The following is a 22,282-nucleotide window of genomic DNA, read 5'->3' on the forward strand; positions in this document are numbered from 1 at the left end:
GTGTAAAGTATTTCTGTGAATCTAAATCTTTGGAAAATGTAAAGCCTTTTAATTTAAAAATATTAACAAGACATGCTTTCAAGTTCACTCTGAACTTGAAACAGAATGGATCACCCCATATGGTCTCCTGAACTTGCCAAGAATGCTATTTTTTTTAAATAAATTCTTTATGGAAACACCCTGGCTGCAAAATTTTTATACTTGGTTTCAGTCATAGTTACCCCTTCCCTAGTGTGATCTTCCTGCCACCAATGTCCCCTATTTTACTTCCCCATCTCTGTGTTTCAGACTGAAATTCTGCCTCTCTCCCTCACTATCACTGTCATGGTAGCTATCATGTGGTTAGTGTCTAACTATACTCGCTACTCTTTGTGGCAAGCTTCATGTCAAGAACTGGTCCTCCAGTGTTTAGCACTAATGTCTCTAGATATTATTGCAACACTCTTTTTATTTTTCTTATATCCTACAGATGAGTGAGGCTATTCTATGTCTTTCCATCTCCCACTGGCTCATTTCACTGAGTATAATAGTCTTCATATCCATTCATGTATAGGTAATTTTTTAGTGATTAGGTAGTACTTTAATTTTTAAGCATATAAGATTTATAACTAAAAGTTTTCATCACAAGTTAAAAGTTGCAAAGAATGAATTTTACATTATACTGAATATTATGCTTTTGCTTTTAATATAAGTAAATTTTTGACTTCATTTTTTCTGATAACTGCATAGTACCCATTGTGTAAATGTACCATAGTTTCTTTAGCAAGTCATCTATTGTTGGGTACTGGAGTTGTTTCCTGATTTTGGCTGTTGTAAATAGTGCTTCAATGAGCAGAGGGGTGAAGAGGGCATTTTTGTATTGTGTTTTGGCATTTCTAGAGTCTATCCCAAGGATACCAAGGAGTGATATTGCTGGATCATATAGGAGCTCAGTTTCCAATTTTTTGAGGTATACCCATATTTTTTTCCAGATAAGTGGAATAGACTACATTCCCACCAACAATGGATGAGAGTTCCTTTCTCCCTGCATCCCTGCAAGCACTAATTGTTTTTGTTCTTTATGATATGTGCCAATCTCTTTGGTGTGAGATGATACCCCTTTTTGTTTTGATTTGCATCTCCCTGATGATTAGTGATTTGGAACATTATTTTTGTGCCTTTTGGCCATCTATATTTCTTCTTTGAGGAAATGTCTGTTTATTTCTTCTTCCCATTTTTTTTTTGTGGTTTTTGGGTCACACCCGGCAGTGCTCAGGGGTTATTCCTGGCTCCAGGCTCAGAAATTGCTCCTGGCAGGCACGGGGGACCATATGGGATGCCGGGATTCGAACTGATGACCTCCTGCATGAAAGGCAAACGCCTTACCTCCATGCTATCTCTCCGGCCCCTTCTCCCCATTTTTTGATAGAGTTTTTCTTGATAAGTTCTGTCAGTACCTTGTATGTCTTAGATATTAGCACCTTATCTGATGGGTATTGGGTGAATAGTTTCTCCTATTCAGTGGATGGCCTTTGTATCCTCCTCACTGTTTCCTTTGACATGCAGAAGACTCTCAGTTTAATGCACTCCTATTTGTTTATCTTTGCTAACACTTGATTGGTCAATGAAGTTTTCTATTTAAAGATGCCTTTAGCCTCAATGTCATGGAATGTTTTGCCTATGTTTTCTTCTGTATATCTTATAGTTTTGGATCTGATATCAGAGACTTTAATTCATTTTGATTTGTCGATTGTGCATAGCATTACATTGAGGTCTGTATTCCCTTTTTTGCATATTGCTGACCAGTTATCCCAACTTTACTTGTTGAGAAAGCTTTCTTTGCTCCACTTTGGGATTTTTACCCTTTTTTTTTAATTATTTGTTTTTATTATTTTAATTATGACAACAAAGATGCAAGGAAAGAGGACAGGGTAAAGTTACAGTGGAGGGATTTTTACCCTTTTATCAAAGATTAATTGATTGTACATCTGGGCTCATTCTCAAACCTGTTGCATTGATTTGAGGGCCTGTCTTAATTCCATAACATGCTTTTTTGATGACTATTTTCTTTGCAATACAATTTAAATATTGGAAAAATGATTCTTCCTATTATCTTTTCCTAAATTGTGGGCATTTCTTCTTCCAAATTAATTTTAGGAGTGTTGGTTTCCTTATTTGAAGAAATTCATCATTAGAGGGATTGCATTAAAATTGTTCAATGTGAAAATGGCTTCTGCTTTGCTCCCTGCTTTGTTCCATAAGGCAGCCATGAGCTACCCCAGCCATAACATCTCCTGAGAGCAAATCAGTGAAGTAGGCTGTTTTAGCCCATGAATAGTGGAGCTTATTTTCTTCCATATACTTCTGGAATACATTTTATACATTTTAAATGACTTCTGTTCTGCTCTGTGAGGCTGCCATGAACCACCCATCTATAACATCTTCTGAGGGCACATTAGTGAATTAGACTATCTCTGCCTACAAAGAGTGGATCAGGGAAAGCACAGACACTACACTTTGCTTCATGGCTATGCATACCTCTAGCCAACAAACCCCAGCACAACACATAGAAAACACGACACTAAAAGCATGACAATGGGTAAACAACGCAGGCCAATATTATGCATAGAGAATGAATTTGGCAGCTTGAATGATCAAAAAGTGCCAACCACATATTTGGCATCTCAGATAAGGAGTTTAGAGAAGAAGTATGGAAGATATTCATAGAACTCAAAAAAGCATGGATTCAGCTGAATGAACCACAAATAAGAATCAAGAGAATATAAAAATTGAAATCAGAAAATTCCAAACAGAAATAACAGTACTGAAAAACTTGGTAGGTGAAATGAAAACCTCACTGGAAAGCCTCTCTCAACAGAATAACAGCAGCTAAGGATCAAATCAGTAAGCTGGAAGATGAGATGCATAACAAATCCATACAACAGAAGAGATTACAGAGAGTCTTAAAGCAAATTATCAGACAATGGAAAAAATACTCGAATGTGAACAGATGAAAATAAAAGTCTTTGATAAACTCAACAGAAACAACGTAAGAATCATTAGAGTCCCAGTGACCCAAGAAAAAAATCCCCAGGAAGAACCAACAAACAGTAAGGACATCATTGCAGAGCAAATCAAGAGTGCCTGAAGAGTACCAGCTTAAAGAGACCCAAAGAAAAGCACCCGAAGTCACATCCTAGTCACAATGATGAATCTCACAGATAGGGATAGAATACTGAAAGTAGCAAAATCAAATGGGAAATTACATTCAAAGGAGTGTTCTTAAGATTTATAGCAGACTTGTTACAAGAAACCCTCAAAGCCAGAAGGCAGTGGTGGGATATAGTGACAAAACTCAATGAAATGAATGTTTTGCCTAGAATTCTGCATCCAGCCAGATTCCTGATCAGGTTTGAAGAGAACATACATAGGTTTATGGATAAATAATAGCTCAGAAACCTTACAATTTCAAAACCAGCCTTAAAAGAAAAAACTAAAAGGTTTACTTTAAGACAAGACAGACCAAAAGACATACCAAATTGCTACACAAAGATGACACTAAATCCCATGACGATTATCTCTCTCAATTTCAATGGACTAAGTGTACCAGTTAAGAGAGACAGAGTGGGGCCCGGAGAGATAGCACAGCGGCGTTTGCTTTGCAAGCAGCCCATCCAGGACCAAAGGTGGTTGGTTCGAATCCCGGTGTCCCATATGGTCCCCCGTGCCTGCCAGGAGCTATTTCTGAGCAGACAGCCAGGAGTGACCCTTGAGCACCGCCGGGTGTGGCCCAAAAACCAAAAAAAAAAAAAAAAAAGAGAGACAGAGTGGTGAAATGGATCAGAAAGCTGAATTCAATATTATGTTGCCTACAAGAAACACATCTGAATAGTCAGAACAAACATAGACTCAAAAATCAAAGGTTGGATGACAATCATCCATGCAAACAACTCCCTTGAAAAGTTTGAGTGGCCATATTAATATCTTATGACACAAGCTTTAGACTTAGAAAAGTTATAAGGGACAAAGATGGACATTTTGTAACAATCAAGAGATACGTACATCAGGAAGAAATCACACTCCTAAACATATATGCACCCAATGAGGTGCCAGAAAAAATATTTAATACAATTATTGACAAATCTGAAATAGACATCAATAGCAACAAAACAGTAGTGAGAGATCTCAGCACCACCTTGTCAACCCTTGATAGGTCAACTGTGATGAAACCTAACAAGAATATACTTACTCTGAAAGGAGAAATGAAAGAAAGTGGACTAGTAGATATATATATGGCACTCAACCCCTAGAACACTGGATATGCATTCTTTTCCAATGCAGATGGGTCATTCTTTAAGATAGATCACATGCTGTCCCTTAAAATGTACCTCCATAAAATCAAAGGATAGAAATTGAACAGACAAAATTTTCAATCAACAATGCACTGAAATTAGAAGTGAACTACAATGGGACACAGAGAAAAAACTTTAAAACCTGGAAATTAAACAGCTCACTACTGAACAATCAGTGGATCAGATCTGAAATCAAACAAGAAATAAAAATTTCTAAAATCAAATGCAAATAGACACTAATTATCAGAATTTGTGGAACACAGCAAAAGCACTACTAAGATAAAAATTTAAAGCTTTGCAAACACAAATAGGGAAAGAAGAAGGGGCCTTCATAAATAACTTAATGACACAGCGTATAAAATTAGAAAATTATCAACAAAATGAACCAAAAAAATAGGTAGGTAGTATGAAATAATAAAGCTTAGAGCAAAAATCAATGAAGAGGAAATCCAAAAATCAAACTGAAATATCAATGAAAGCAAACAGTGGATCTTTTAAAAAATAAACAAGATTGATAAAACACTAGCAAAGCTCACAAAGAAAAGGAAAGAGTGAAACTCAGTAAATGAAATTAGAAATGAAAAGGGGGAGATTACTGCAGATAATACAGGGTTATAAGAGACTGCTTTGAGGGGTGGTGGGAAGAAAAAAAAGACTATTTTGAGAAACTATGACACAAAACTTAAGAACTTAGAAGAAATGGATAGTTTCTTGGACTCTTAAAAAATTCCATGGTTGAATGAGGATGATCTAGCATATCTAAACAAGAAATTAAAATGTTAATCAAAAGTCTTCCCCAAAACAAAATCTAGGATTAGATGGATTTACTAACAAGTTCTTTCAAATCTTTCAAGAGGAACTACTACCAAATCTTTTCAGGCTCTTTTAAAAAATTGAAGAAACAGAAACATAGTTATTCTGAAGCTAACATCATCCTGTTACAAAAACCAGACAGAGAAGCTACAAAAAAAGAAACCTACAGACCAATATCCCTGATGAACACCAATGCAAAGATCCTTAACAAAATCCTGGCATATAGGAACCAATGCCTCATCACAATGGTCATAATACATGACCAAGTATGTTTCATTCCAGGAATGCAAGGATGTTTTAACATATGAAAATCAATCAGCATAATACACCATATCAACAAAAAGAAAAATAAAAACCATATGAACATATCAATAGGTGCAGAGACAGCATTTGATAAGGTCTAACATCCATTCATGATTAAAAAAACTCTCAACAGAAGCAAATGGAAGGAACTTTACACAGTATAATCAAGGCTATCTACCACAAACCCATGGCAAATGTTATTCTCAATGAAGATAAACTAAAAGCCTTTCCTCTAAAATCTGGTACATGACAAGGCTGCTCCCTCTCACCACTCCTATTCACCATAGTACTGGAGTACTTGCCATAGCAATTAGGCAATAAAAGGATATCAAGGTCATCCAGATAGGAAAGGAAGAAATCAAGTTCTCACTGTTTTCAGATGACATGATACTATATTTAGAAAACCCTAAAGACTATACCAAATGCTTCTATAAACAATAGATTCATATGGCAAAAATGGCAGGCTACAAAATTAACATAGAAAAATCAATGGCCTTCTTATACATAAATAATGAAGAAATGGACATTAAAAACCACGAGGCAGGAATGGTGGCCCAGAGCTATAAGGCATTTGTTTTGCAGGCACTAGCCTAGGATGGACCGCAGTTCAATCCCCAGCCTCCCATATGGTTCCTCAAGCCAGGAGTGATTTCTGAGTGCATAGCCAGGAGTAACCCCTGAGCATCACCAGGTGTGGCCCAAAAACAAACAAACAAAAAACAAAACAACAAAAAACCCAATCCCATTCACATTAGTGCCACACAAACTCAAATACCTTGGAGTCAACTTAACTAAAGCAGTGAAGAACCTATACAAAGAAAACTACAAAATACTGCTTTAAGAAATAAAAGAGGACACAAGGAAATGGAGAGACATACCCTGTTTATGGATTGAGAGGATTAACATTATTAAAATGACAATATTCCCCAAAGCATGTATGCATTTAATGCAATCCTCCTAAGGATAGCCATGAGATTCTTCAACAAAATAGATCAAACAGTCCTCAACTTTATTTGTAACAATAAACACTCATAAGTATTAAAGCAATCCTTGGGAAAAGGAATATGGGAGGCATCACTTTCCTGATTTTTAAATTGCATTACAAAGCAATAGTTGTTAAAACAGCATGGTAATGAAATAAAGACAGATGTTCAGACCAATCCAATAGATCTGAGTATTTAGAGAAAGTTTCCAGACATATGACCAATTTATCTTTTATAAAGGGTAGGGGACCAGAAAATGGAGCAAGGAAAGCCTCTTCAACAAGTGGTGCTGGGAAACTGGTCAGCCACATGCAAAAATGTGAACTCATACCTCCATCTAACACCAAGCACAATGGTCAAATCCATATGTATTAAAATTTTTATATCAGACCCTGAACCATAAGGTATATAGAAGAACATGTGGGTGAATCACTCCATGACATTGAGACTTAAGGCAACTTCAAGGAGGGAACAACACTGTCCAAAAAAGGGGAAGCAGAGATTAACAAATAGGACTCTGAGAAGCTTCTGCTCCTCAAAGGAAATATTGACTAGGATACAAAGACAACCACAGAATGGGAGTGGCTATTTACCCAATAATAATCTGATAAGGAGCTAGTATCAAAATATACAAGGTACTGACAGAACTTAACAATAAAAATTTATCTAACCTCATCAAAAATGGGGAGATGAAATAAACAGACAATTCCTCAAAGAAGAAATACAAATGACCAAAAGACACATAAAAAATGCTCCATATCACTAATCATCAGGGAGATGCAAATCAAAACAACAATGAGGTACTATCTGATGGCACAGAGACTGACATATATCACAAAGAAAAAGAAATTCAGTGCTGGCTTGGGTGTGGGAGAAAGGAACTCTCATTCACTGGTGGTGAGAATGCTGTCTAGTACAGTCTTTATAGAAAACAATATGGAGATTCCTCCAAAAACTGGAAATTGAATTCCCATGATCCAGCTATACCAGTCCTAGGGATTTACCCTAGAAACACAAAAAGACAATACATAAATGCCCTCTGCATAGTCATGCTTATTGCAGCCCTATTTATAATAACCAGTATCTGCAAACAACCCAGATGCCCAACAACAAATAAGTGGCTAAAGAAACTATTGTACATATACACAATGAAATACTATGCAACTATTATTAAAAATCAAATCATGAAATTTCCTATACATGGACATACATGGAAACTATATGCTGAGTGAAATAAGTCAGATGGGTAGAGAAAGACACAGAATAGTTTTGTTCCTCTGTGGGATAAGAATAATAAAATACATTATTGTAATAGCACCCCACAACAATAGATATAAGACCTGAAAGAACTTCCACAATACGAAGCTTACGACAAAAATTGGTGAGTGCTATTAGAGAAATAACTATACTAAGAACTCTCATGATAATGGTAGTGAGTGATAGACATAGAAACCTGTCTCGGGGGCCGGGTAGGTGGCGCTGGAGGTAAGGTGTCTGCCTTGCAAGCGCTAGCCAAGGAAGGACCGCGGTTCAATCCCCCGGCGTCCCATATGGTCCCCCCAAGCCAGGGGCGATTTCTGAGCACATAGCCAGGAATAACCCCTGAGCGTCAAACGGGTGTGGCCCAAAAACCAAAAAAAAAAAAAAAAAAAAAAGAAACCTGTCTCGAATACAGGCAGGTGGGGGGAGGAGGAGATGGAGGCACAAGTGGTAGGAATGTTGCACTGGTGAATGGTGGTGTTTTTGTTTGTTTGTTTTTAGTTTTTGAGCCACACCTGGTGATGCTCAGGGGTTACTCGTGGCTCTGCACTCAGAAATCACTCATGGTTTGGGGGACCATATAGGACTCCAGGGGATCGAACCTCGATCTGTCCTAGGTCATCTGTGTGCAAAGCAAACACTATTGCTGCGCACCTCTTCAGCCCCAGTAGTGTATTATTTTAATAACTAAAACCCAACTATAAACAGGTTTGCAATCATGGTGCTTAAATATACATATTATTAAAAACTGTACAATATTTTGCAGATTAATTCTATTTTATTGATGTTGATTTTTTTCAACCTATAAGTAGGGTATATGTCTCCATTTCTTTGTATCCTCTTTTATTTCTTGAATCTGTGTTATATATATATACATATATGTATGTATATATGTGTATATACATGTGTGTGTATATATATTGGTTTTTGGGCCACATCAGGTGGCACTCAGGGCTATTCCTGGCTCTATGCTCAGAAATTGCTCCAGGCAGGCACAGATGACCATATAGAACACCGGGATTTGAACTACTGTCTATCCTGAATTGGCTGATTGATTGCAAGGCAAATGCCCTACCACTGTGCTATCTCTCTGGCCCCATGTGTTTTATATTTTTTATTTAGGTCCTTCACCTCTTTATTTAAGTTGACACCAAGTTATTTGAGTTTCTTTGGTACTTTTGTAATAGCATTGTTTTTTAATGTTTATTTCTTCTATATCACTATTTGTTTATATGAAAGCTATTGATGTTTCTGTCTTAGTTTTGTAGACTGCCATTTGCTATATAAATCTATTGTTTCTAGAACCTTTTGGCATGCTTTTTTGGGGTATTCTTAATTTATTATCATGTCATTAGAGCAAACAGTGAGCTTGACTTTCCTTTCCTATCAGCATTAGCTTGAAATTTTTTTCCTTGCCTAATTGCTAAGGGAAGACTACTAGTACTATGTTGAATGGGAGGGGCAAGAGAGACTGTCTTGTCTTGTCCCAAAAGGGTTTCAGTTTTTCCTCATTGAGTATAATATTTGCCATGGACTTGAGGTAAATGGCATTGACTATATTGAGAAATGTTCCTTCTAAATCTTGTTGAGAGTTTTTATCATGAACAGTTATATGACCTTTCTAAATGCTTTCTCTAAATCTAAAGATATAATCATATGGTTTTTACTTTTCCTTTTATTGATATGGTATATTATGTCAATTGACTTGCATATGTTAAATCATCCTGTGTCTTTAGAATGAATCCTACTTGGTCATGGTGAATGATCTTTTTGGTGAGCCCTTGGATCCTGTGTGCTAGGATTTTGTTTAAAATTTGTTTTTTACAACTGTGTTCCTTACAGATATTCGTCTATAGTTCTCTTTTTTGTGTGGCATCTTTCTTTGCTTTTGGTATCAGGTTGATGGTAGATTCATAAAAACTATTTGGGAGTGTCTCTTTTTCTTCAATTTCCTGGAAGAGCTGGATAGGATTGGCAATAGGTCCTCTTATTATCATCACGACAGAGCAAAAAACTTGTAGACATCACTAAAGGATCTAGGGGAGAGTAAAAGAGCATGTACGGAGCCTATAGTTATACCCATAACAGTATACCAAGGGCAGAGAAATTTTGTATCTCTTAGACCAGGGGAATTCTCTTTCTAATCTCCCCAATTTTTACTGTGCTTATGCAAAAAAAAAAAAAATAGCACAAATTAAAAAAAAATGTTGCTTTTTTTTTTTCTTTTCTTTGCCTTCCCCCCCCCCCCCTGTGCTTTGATTCATCTTTATTTCAGGACCCTGGTTGGTGTTTGATTGTTGTCTTTATTGCTGTGGTGCTCTTCAGGGTTTCTTTTTTGTTTGTTTTTGTTTTGTTTTTGTTTTGGGGGTTTTGGGGGGTTTGATTTTTTTTGTATTATTCTTATGTTTTACTTTTGTTTTTCCTTTCTTTTCTTAAACTGATTTTTATAGTCTCTAGAAGGACTCCTCCTGATTTTGCTTGTTTGAATTTTTGCCCCCCCCCCCTTTTTTTTTTCTTTTTTTCTTACCTTCAAACAGAACCACATAACTTGAACCGTCTTGTTCTGCCTCAAAAATTGAGGGGGAAATAATAATGGAGGGCACCAAGACCAAACAGTCGTGTGAACATCAAGTAGAAATAAAAAATGATCAGACTTTAACATCAAATCTAAAGCCAACTACAACAGAATCGATATTCAATCTACAACAAGCTAGACACAGAAGGGACCACTTATACTAGTAACCCGAGGCAAAGAAGGGGTGATATGGGATGTATGCTGGGAACAGGGGTGGAAGGAGGACAACATTGGTGGTGGGAGTGCCCTGATTCAATGTCACTATGTACCTAAAATACTGCTGTGAATGATTTGTAAGCTACTTTGGTCAAAATAAAAATTATTAATAAAAAAAATGTTTGAAAGATTTTCTAATGAATCCATCTGAGCCTGTGCTTTTGTTTTGGTGAAGACTTTTGATTATCATTTTGATTATCTTGATAGTGATAGGCTTGTTCAGATATGCCAGATCATCTTGTTTTAGCCTTGAGAATTTATTGGAGTCTGAGAATTTATCTATTTATTCCAAGTTCTCAATTTTTGTGGCATAGAGCTTCTCAAAGTAACCTCTGATTACCCTTTATATTTGTATAGTATCTTAGTAAAATAAAAATCCATCTTTTAGCTTTAGGCCTCAGGTTCCAGAGGCAGGACACTGGAGTGACTAGGATCTTGAGCAAATGTCATTGTAGGAAACAATACACACACACACACACACACACACACACACACACACACACACACACACACACACACACACACACACCACACACACACACACATACACAACGAGTTCAGTAATTCTAACCTGTAAGCCTTCAGCTTGTAAGAAGCTGCAAGCCTCTTGAGAAGTCCAGAAACAAGAGAGTTCTCCTGAAACCCCAGTATTTATAAGGAAGAAATACACTACACCGGAAGTGGAATTAGGTGGTCTAAACATCAACCCCTGGTGTTACATTCAAAGTTGTTTCCAGTCAATGAGTAACAGGGTACATATTGAGTGGGATGAAATCTGATTGATCTCACAGTACCACTTGCTGTGTACCATAAATTCTAATCATTCATGTCTTCATTCTCATTTGTTTGCAAGAATCTTGATTTTCTCTTTGGTTTAGTCTTTGATGAAATCATAGTGAGCTGTTTAATTTCCGGGTGTTAAAGTTTTTTTTTTATCTCTGTGTTTCACATTTCATTTCAGTATATGATAATCTGAGAAGGTAGTTCTTACCATTTCTATCCTTTTGATTTTATGAAAGTATGTTTTACGGTCCAGCATGTGTTCTATTGTGGAGAATTAACCATGTACTTTAGAGAAGATTGTGTATCCAGTTTTCTGGAAATGGAGAGCCCTATAGATATCTACTAAGCTATTCTCTTTCATGTCTTCTTTCAGAGCTAGTATATTCTTGTTGGGTATAAGTCTAGTTGACCTATCAATGCATGACAGGACATTGTTGAAGTCTCCTACTGTCACTGTGTTAATACTGATGTCTTTCTTCAAATCTGTCAGCAATTGTTTCAGATATTTTGCTGGTCCCTCACTGGGTGCACATATATTTGAGTGTGATTTTTTTTCCTGGTGCGCATATCCCTTAATTATTAAGAATATCTATCACTCTCTTTTGTAACGTTTTTAAGTTTAAAGTCTGTGTCATCTGTTATAATATGGCCACTCCAGCCTTTGTAAGGTAGTTGTTCGACTGAATGATTGTTCTCCTAGTTTGACTTTGAATCTGTTTCCTCTGACTATTTGGATGTGTTTCTTAGAGGCTTCAAATGTAGGATTCAACTTTTTAATCCATTTTGCTACTTTTGTCTCTTAACTGGTGCACTTAGTCCATTGACATTGAGAGAGATACTATGCTCAGAAATCACTCCTGGCAGGCTCGGGGGACCATATGGGATGCTGGGATTCAAATCACCGTCCTTCTGCATGCAAGGCAAATGCCCTACTCCCATGCTATCTCTCCGGCCCCCTTTTATTTATTTTTTTTGTTTATTGGGGGGGTCACACTCCACAGCGCTCAGGGGCCACTCCTGGCTCTACACTCAAAAATTGCCCCCAGCAGCTGGAGTGGTGGCACTAGAAGTAAGGCGTCTGTCTTGCAAGCACTAGCCTAGGACAGACCGCGGTTTGATCCCCTGGTGTCCCATATGGTCCCCCTAAGCCAGGGGCAATTTCTGAGCGCATAGCCAGGAAAAACCCCTGAGCGTCAAACGGGTATGCCCCCCCCCAAAAAAAAAAACAAACAAAGAAATTGCCCCCTGGCAGGCTCGAGGGACCATATGGGATGCTAGGACTAGAACCAAGTCCTTCTGCATGCAAGGCAAATGCCCTACCTCTATGCTATCTCTCTGGCCCCAACCTTTTAGTGTTTCTTTTAATGTTGGTTTTGAGCCTGTAAAGCTTCTCAGCTGTTGTTTATCTGTGAAGTTATGTATCCTTCTTTCAAACCTGAAGGTTAAGTCTTGCTAGGTGATTTACTCTTGGAGAAGCATTCATTTTGTTGAACTTAGCCATCCTCCAATTTTCCTCTCTTAAGTCTTTTCTCAGAGAAGCTACATTGGTGGCTGCTACTTGTGGGTCTTCAGTGTTGGTCTGAGATGCTTTTTCATAGTCTCCTTTGCAATGTGTTTTTCTACATTTTATACTGGTGTACATTAATTCGGGGATAAGCATGGCCAAGGAGCCTTCAGCTTAGCTTTGTCCTTTTGGTGAGAGGAAACTCGTGTCTCTGTTTTTCAGGGTGTCTCGACAATAATGATCTTTAAGCAAAGTCAAAGAAATAAATTTCAGGAAATGCTTGCTGTGATTCAAAATGCACACACAGGCACACTTACACACACACACACACACACACACACACACACACACACACACACACCAAAAAAAAAAAAAGGAAATATATGACTCAAAAGATTACAAATTGTGTCAGAGATGTAGTTCATAAATAGAGCACATGCCTGGCAGATGTGAAATCCTGTGTTCCTGGTGCCAACTCCTGGTACTGAATAAAAGATTTAAAGTTTGAAATAATGTTAAATCTTCACGTTACTAGATATAGGGAGTAGCCTTTTTAACTAAAAGGAGGCACAATGTTTGGACTGCTGAATTTGTCCTTTGATATGTGGTGGGGCGGGGGTCAATGACAGTATAGTGTAGAAATTTTGTAATTGTCTTGATAAAAAAAATTATGTAGCTAAGTTTTCAGCTGTCCATGGAAAGTGACATTTGAGGATACACTCCTCACACCAGGGTTTAGCGTCTCAGACACTTTTTATATCTGTCCCTGAATGTTCATTTAGTCTAAACAATATTTTAGGACATATTTACAACTAACCCTTTTGTTTGTACTTTTGAAATTCTTAGGTCCTTGTCCTATGCCAATAGTTGCTGAAAAATATTGTATATGTAATGATTTTGGTATATCAGAAGAGAAACCTATTTTATGGCTTGAACTGAGCATCTACAAACAGAAAAGTTTGATATATTGATCTTTGTCTTCTTGATTCCATGGAACATTGTGATTTAAAAAATTATTTGTAGTAATTGTTCACAATTTAGCATTTTCCATTTTTCACATCTTTTTCTACTATTCTCATTCTTCTCAAATTTTCCTTGTATTCTTGTATATTTTACAATACATTCAACCACATTTGCATGTCAATAAAAATAAGTCTTTAAAAACTAAACATGAGTTTTTTTCCTTATTTTTCTTTTTTTCAAGTTAAAGATAAGTTTTTTCCTTGTTTTCTTTTTCTTTTTCCAGTTAACTCTTGAATCACACAGTTTTGAGTTGTAAGTGTCGATTTATACACAGATTTATTCTTCTATCAGTTGGTTTATATTTTGGATTCAAGTAGCCAGGTTTGATGATTGAATCCACAGATAGGGAGACTGGGGTAGACTATAAATTATGCCTATATTTTTGACTGACAGATAACTTTGCTACCACAGAAAATATCTATAAAAGCCAATTTTTAATGATCAGAACCTCTTTATATTAATAGGGATTTTTTTTAAAATAGTTCCACACCCTGTAGTGCTCAGCATTGGGGGTGGGGGTCTGTCAGGGTCATATTTTGTATTCAAAACTAGAACCATGAACAGTGATACCTATCCTTTATACACTGAGACACATCCCAGCCACTTGAGTATATTTCTAGTCAAAAACTTACAATTGAATGTGAAGTAAATTTGCTAATTTTGGATTACTAATATCAAATTAGATTTCTCCAAATTGATGACTACTATTTCTCCTCTTCCAATCGCAGAAGAGATCAGAGGACATTGAAGAATGGCAGATGATCAGAAAGATGAAGCAAAGGTACCTCATTGGTCCTCAGCTCAGCTGACTGAGGCATCTGCCCACTCACATTCTGAGATTAAGAATCAAGGCGAGGCAGGGGAAGGACTTGTCCGGAGCGCCAATGGATTCCCATACAGAGAGGATGAAGAGGGCACCTTTGGAGAAGATGGGTCAAGGGAAACCTATTCAAATACCAAAGAGAATAGGATCAACGGAGAGCTGACCTCAGCTGACAGAGAGACAGCAGGTAACTAAATGCTCTTCTCACCCTATACTTTCATTTTGCTTTGCAGTGTGTGCTGGATTTCCCAAAAAATAAGTAACGATGAACATTTTTTCATGTGTCTGCTGGCTGTTAGTTGTTCTTTCTTAGATAGATTTTATACAGATTCTTATAAGAATGTAATTTACTTCTAATTTCCTTTCAAAGTTTAATTTCCTCAGTCATCCACTCTACCCTAGCATAAATAATGCCATTATTAATGTGCTCATTGTATTGTATTAATATAATACATAAAACCTATCCTATAGTATAGTTTTTATAATATAGTATAATACTGTTTTTATTTTACTATAATTCAGATTTGAACACAGTAAGTTATAGACACACTACCTGCAAAAGTAAATGGAAAGATGGTGGCCTCTTCAAAGTCATCCCTTCTTTATTAAAAGATTGGTTTTACACTCTTATCAATTAGTCAGCAACACTTGTCCACTATATGCTTTTTCCAGAAATGTACTCAATACATTTTTATTGAGAAATCTTATTTTACAAACATTTTGAGACATCTTGATTTATTTAGTTGAGTTTCATATATACAACATAAATGTACTTAAATTTTTGTGAAAATATGAAATCATTTTCAATGACTGAGGAGAAATTACATTAATATATATTTAAATGCGGGCTATGATAACAAACCAACTACTGTTAAACAGTTTCTTTCTTTCTTTTCTTTTCTTTTTTTGTTTTGGGGCAAGACATGAGATACTGAAGGTTTACTCCTGGCTATGCCCCTTTGAATCACTTCTGGTGGTGCTCAAGAGACTACATGGGATACCAAGGATCAAACCTGGGTTAGCTAGTGCAAGGCAAGCACACTACCCACTGTACTCTCTCAGTCTCTGTTTAACATTTTATACATACAAGAATTGTGTTAGTATCTATGGCAGTATGCACGGAATGGCTTTTGAATTTCATGGAACATATTACCTTGTAGCAGACATAATATCTGTTTATTTAGTACACTTAAGAGTAAACAATAATGTGATAAATGCCAAATGAGTAAGATAGAAAGTCAAAGATGAGGGTTGTTTCTATAATGGGCCAAATTTTCCAAATTGCACACCAAAGCATCTTGAGGTGCTACAGCAAATTTGTAGAGAAGTGGTAGAGTATTGTTAAAGCTCAAAAGGAATTCGTTTCTATTCAGTATCTTTCAAATCTTGCATAAAATATAAGCTTAAGATAGTTCACAGTTTTAACTTTAGGTCACACTTCACTGTATTTTAAGATGTCTAATTTTTGCGAAGTTGTTTGAGGCAGTTGCTATGATTAAAAACCAAGTAACCTGGGCCCAGAAAGATAGCACAGCGGCGCTTGCCTTGCAAGCAGCCGATCCAAGACCAAAGGTGGTTGGTTCGAATCCCGGTGTCCCATATGGTCCCCCGTGCCTGCCAGGAGCTATTTCTGAGCAGACAGCCAGGAGTAACCCCTGAGCACTGCCGGGTGTGGCCCAAAAACCAAAAAACAAACAAACAAAAAAAACAAAAACAACAACAACAACAAAAAAAACAAGTAACCTACAGAATTCCACTTGGAGTAGGAAAAGTGTATTAATGACTAATGTAATTCAATGGTTTGAAAAACTGTGTTCTAACAATAGGCACATGCATCCTATTAGTAACAATTAATTAATTAATAACAAAAGTAATATTTTTACTTTCCATGTTCATAATGAGGCTTCTAGGAGCAGCTCAGGGTACAAAGTAAAGGGACCAATAACAGTTTGCCATTTCACTATTTTGCTTGTTTTATGGCTTCAAGCAGCAGTATTCACTACTATCCCTGCTTTAGAATTGCTTGGGAGACTATATGCTTATGGCACAATATAGTTCTTGGTATTAAATCTGTGTTTTGCATGCAAGGTATGTACTCCACTTACTGAACTATCTCATTAGCCCCCAATTTTTCTATTATTGGGGGTTGATTAGTTAGTTCCTATTATTAAAAAACAAAAATAGGTGATTTTTACTCAAGTAAAATATTCTATAGATGAATGAAACACACTTTGAGACTTGGAAAAAAGAGAGAGAAGTGAGAGTATAGCAGGTAGTGTAGTTGAAATCAATGTATTTGATACAGGGTCAATCCTAGGATCTACGTATGGGCCCCTCATTTCAACCAATGTCATCCCAAAGTACAGATCTAGGATTAAGCCCTGAGTATAGCAGGTATGCCCCCAAACTAAAACCAAGACAATATAAAGAAGGTAAGAAAGGATATCAGCAGTTCTACCTAGAAAAATTGACAGATTGAAGTAAAAGGAAATAAAGACATTAGATCAAAATTTGGTGAAAAGGAAAATGTGATTTGATAGATCAAAATCTTGCTCATCATAATCTCTAATAGCATCTGCCATTATTTATCCATTACTCATTAATTGTTTATTTGTGACTGAAAGAATGAATGAGTGTAGAGCAGATTTCTTTTATGTTTATTTTTGGTCCCTACTCAGCATTATTTAGCAGTTACTCCTGGATCTTTATTCAGAAAAATTACTCCAAGTAGTCCTCAGGGGACCATATGGAATGTTAGAGATAGAGCCTGGGTCAGTTGCTTGCAAGGCAAACACTCTTTGCACTGTATTATTTCTCTGGTCCCAAGAGGAGATTTCTTTCTAAATTAATGATGAAAATATTGAAAGATTTTTCTTTGTCTTTTAATCTTACTACTTAACCATGAATTTAATTATAGAAGCTTATAATACTCTTAAGAAAAAGAATCACAACTAAATTCTTCGTCAATCTATAGAAAACCAACATTATCTATTTTATTTTTATCCATGATCTTAATGCAATACGAAAGAGCATCTAAAAAATCTACTTCCCAGATGAGTGTTAGCTTTCATCAGTGTTTCTTAGTTAGCTAAGAAGAATGATATGAGTTAAAAAGAAACCAAGGGCAGAAGAAATAGTACAGGAGTTAAGATGCTTGCCTTGCAGGTGATTAACCTGGTTAAGTCCCCAGCACCACACATTGTATAATCCCCTGATACCTGACAGAAGTGACCTATGAACATAGACACAAGAGGTAGCCTTGAGAACTACTAAGTGTCATCTAAAAACAAGAAGAAAAAAAAGACACCAGAATTCTTTATTTTAAATTATGGATTTAGGACAATCCAGAATTAAATTTTAATTCAACTTAACATATTTCAAATAAGTTTTACATTGTCTTTGGGAGAATACTTATGAAAATATAGCAAGTGTTCTAAACAGCCACCTGTGGTTTAATGGAATTATATGTTTGATGCAAACTATGCTGTGATTTGTTTGTTTTATTTAAGGTCATATCCAGTGATGTTTATGGGTTGCCTCAGGCTCTAAACTCAGGCATTACTGCCAGCAGTGCTCAGGAGAGATGTGGTGCCAGGGATCAAATCTGGGACTTGTGCATGCAAAGCATGCTTTCAGCCTCTTTATCTATCTCTGTAACCTTGAAGTGTGATTTTTAACTAACTTCCTTCCAAAAATAATTCATGAAAATTCATGTGTGGAGGCCTCCTGGTTTTTGACACACACTTTGTTCTCTACTTCCACTATAAAGAAAGAAGAGGCATAGTATTAAATCCGTGTGTGTCAGTGAAAGGGTTGGGGAGGGGGGGGTAACAATAAAGAAAAGAAAAAATTCATGTGTGGAAATTAGTAGAAGAGAAAAATATAAACATTTCAGTAATTAACCCATGTTTAAATTGAATTTATACCTGATTTGGGCCTTAAGATTCTGACTCCTCGTCTTCTTCTCCCTCCTTTCTCCTTTTTCTCCTCCTCCTTCTCCTTCCGCTCTTCTTTCTTTCTCTTACTTCTCCTCCTTCTCCTTTTCCTCCTTTTTTATTTCTTCCTTCTTCCTCCTCCTCCTCTTTCTTCTCCCTCCTTCATACTACTACTACTACTACTACTATTTCTTCTTCTTCTTCTTCTTCTTCTTCTTCTTCTTCTTCTTCTTCTTCTTCTTCTTCTTCTTCTTCTTCTTCTTCTTCTTCTTCTTCTTCTTCTTCTTCTTCTTCATTCTTCTATTTCACTTCTTCCCTTCTTTCTTTCTTCTTCCCTGTAGTGTTCAGGATTTACTCCTGGCTCTGCACTCAAAATAAGTCCTGATGGGCTCAGGGGACCATATGCAGTACCAGGAATCAAACCTGGAGTCAGCCAGGAAAAAGGCAAATGTCCTACCCATATTGTTACAACCATAGAACATTGCTTTTGATGTCACTTCTGGGGATCATGCAGTGCTAGGATTTATACCTGTGTCTCCCGTATGCATTTGCTCAGCTCATTGATCCATCTCTTCAATCCTTAAAATGATTATTTTAAAAGAGGGCTAAGATTTTATAGTAGTCTATTTATAATCCCCATACAATCTATCTTCATATTCATCTTTTCTCTTATAGAATGTTTCTTAGAATATTTTTGACATGCCACAGTTCTCAGAGATAGATTCTATCTGTGTTGTGGTATTCAGGCCTTTACTGGTTAAACTTAAAGATCTTTGTTCTACTTCTTTGTTGTAGGCCTCTTTTGGGTGGGCAGGATGTTTGTCTTGTACATGACCAGTCTGAATTCAATCCTTGGAACTCTGTATAGTCTGAGCACTATACTATAGTCTGAGCACTGCCAAGTGTGATTTCTTTTTTATTCCCTTTGGTTTTTGGGCCACACCCGACTGTGCTCAGGGGTTACTCCTGGCTGTCTGCTCAGAAATAGCTCCTGGCAGGCACGGGGGACCATATGGGACACCGGGATTCGAACCAACCACCTTTGGTCTTGGATCGGCTGCTTGCAAGGCAAACGCCACTGTGCTATCTCTCCGGGCCCTTTCTTTCTTTCTTTCTTTCTTTCTTTCTTTCTTTCTTTCTTTCTTTCTTTCTTTCTTTCTTTCTTTCTTTCTTTCTTTCTTTCTTTCTTTCTTTCTTTCTTTCTTTCTTTCTTTCTTTCTTTCTTTCTTTCTTTCTTTCTTTCTTTCTTCCTTTCTTCCTTTCTTCCTTTCTTCCTTCCTTCCTTCCTTCCTTCCTTCCTTCCTTCCTTCCTTCCTTCCTTCCTTCCTTCCTTCCTTCCTTCCTTCCTTCCTTTCTTTCTCTCTTTCTCTCTTTCTCTCTTTCTTCTTTCTCTTTCTTTCTCTTTCTCTTTCTTTCTCTTTTTCTCTCTCTCTTTCTCTCTCTCTCTCTCTTTCTTTCTTTCTTTCTTTCTTTCTTTCTTTCTTTCTTTCTTTCTTTCTTTCTTTCTTTCTTTCTTTCTTTCTTTCTTTCTTTCTTTCTTTTTCTCTCTCTCTCTCTCTCTCTTTCTTTCTTTCTTCCTTCCTTCCTTCCTTCCTTCCTTCCTTCCTTCCTTCCTTCCTTCCTTCCTTCCTCCCTCCCTCCCTCCCTCCCTCCCTCCCTCCCTCCCTCCCTCCCTCCCTCCCTCCCTCCCTCCCTCCCTCCCTCCCTCCTTCCTCCTTCCTTCCTTCCTTCCTTCCTTCCTTCCTTCCTTCCTTCCTTCCTTCCTTCCTTCCTTCCTTCCTTCCTTCCTTCCTTCCTTCCTCCCTCCCTCCCTCCCTCCCTCCCTCCCTCCCTCCCTCCCTCCCTCCCTCCCTCCCTCCCTCCCTCCCTCCCTCCCTCCCTCCCTCCTTCCTTCCTTCCTTCCTTCCTTCCTTCCTTCCTTCCTTCCTTCCTTCCTTCCTTCCTTCCTTCCTTCCTTCCTTCCTTCCTTCCTTCCTTCCTTTTCTTTTTTTTTTATTTGGACCAAGTGTGATTTCTAAGCTTAGAACCAAGAGTAAGCTTTTAGCCCTGCAGGTTTTGGCCCTAAACAAAACAAATAAGTATAGATAGTTCTGTCATAATTTGTAGAAATGAATCTTGCCCTCAAGGTGGTTTCTTTTGTGCTTCTCTATAAATAAGACTACATGATAAGTGAATCACCTATGATAAAAAAATCTCTCAATCCTTTTCTTCATCAGTGGATTATTTTAACAGAGGCCCTTATCTTATTCTCTTTCATGTCTCTCTTTAAATATTCACTTTCATTTCTGGGCTTCAGTAACCTTTAATTAAAACATTCAAACTCATAGTCATCCTGTCTTTGGTCTATTGTGTTTTATTTTATTTTATTTTATTTTATTTTATTTTATTTTATTTTATTTTATTTTATTTTAGGAAAGCAGTTACAAAACTGTTCATTTAGATAGGGCTTTATGCATAAACTATTCCAGTACCACACTCTCCACTAGAGTTTCAGCTTTCCTTCACCATTGTCCCTGTATACTCTTCTATAGTAAGTTTCTTACTTAAAAACAGTTCTAGTTTTTTCAGTTCTAGGGAATTTGTTATTACCCCAATATAATTATTTATATTCCAGATGTGAGAGATTACCCCTTGACTGTAAATTCACTCACTCTGACACTCTCTAGAGTCACCCACATAGCAGTACATTCCATGATTTTACCTTTTCTTTTATTGAGACACCATGATTAATAAAGTTATTCATGATTGGATTTCAGTCTTACATTGTTCCAACATCAATGCTTTCCCCAGTTTTCATTCTCCTTCATCAGTATACCTAGTTTCCCTGCCCACCAACCTTAACGCTGAGTAATAATCCATTGTGTATAGGTATCATCATTTCTTTCTTTAGTTAATTATTCATAGATCCTAGGGTCATTCTTAGCTTTTGCCTATTGTAAATAGTGCTGCAATGAACTTAGAAGGGCAAATGTATGTTTTGAATAGTGATTTTTTTGGCATGGGGTAGATACCCAGAGATGAAATTACTGTATCACATGGATGTTGAATATCTATTTTTTGAGAAGTATCCATATTTTTTTCCAAAAAAGACTGAACTAGTTGACATTTCCACCAGAAGTGGATAAAGTTCCTTTTTCTTCACATCACTGCCAACAAAGAATGCTCAAAATGTTTTCATTTGTATCTCTTTCAGCTTCCTTTTCTAGAATTGCACCCTTTTCTCATAGTTTAAAACGAGGTCAGAAAACAGTAGATAGAGGTTATTTCTCACTTCTAATGATTTTAATGCATTTTTTTAATATTTAGTTATTAAAATGTCCAGTTTACAAGCTATTTCACAAAGCCTGAATAAAAAGGAGGAAACCATTGAGATTTGAGCCATTAGGAGAGTTATTTATATAATAGGACTATAGCATCCTAAATTTTTCTGATACATAAATAATAAGAGTGGTGTTTTATCATAAATCCTTCCTCTCTTTTACACCTTTATGGAAGAAAGTAATGATGAATTCTGGTCTCCACAGTTCCAAATCTTACTGAAATTAAGAGCCTTATCTGAGAAAAGGGGGCAAACTGATATTTGAATTCTTAGTCATTATTAGCATTATTCATAGAAAGCTGAAGTAGTGATGTACAAGTACAGAGTAGTGGAAAATTATTTAATTAATTTAGATTTGCCTTTTGGACCACACCAGCAGTGTTCAAGGCATATTCCTGGCTCTGTGCTCAGGAA

At 36.8% G+C, this 22,282-nt stretch overlaps 1 protein-coding gene across 22 annotated transcripts in view; it reads left to right on the plus strand.

Annotated features, from left to right (window-relative positions):
• MAP2 (microtubule associated protein 2) overlaps nucleotides 1-22,282 on the plus strand; it is a 188,670-nt gene that overhangs the window by 91,172 nt on the left and 75,216 nt on the right. For all 22 annotated transcript variants that reach the window (XM_049784050.1, XM_049784042.1, XM_049784126.1 and 19 more), the window contains one exon: nucleotides 14,520-14,801. In XM_049784050.1, coding sequence (XP_049640007.1) covers nucleotides 14,543-14,801 — 259 coding nt within the window. In that variant the 5' untranslated portion in view covers nucleotides 14,520-14,542. The remainder of the gene's footprint in view (nucleotides 1-14,519; nucleotides 14,802-22,282) is intronic.

The sequence above is a fragment of the Suncus etruscus genome, chromosome 1, assembly GCF_024139225.1.
Source record: "Suncus etruscus isolate mSunEtr1 chromosome 1, mSunEtr1.pri.cur, whole genome shotgun sequence".
NCBI lineage: Eukaryota > Metazoa > Chordata > Mammalia > Eulipotyphla > Soricidae > Suncus > Suncus etruscus.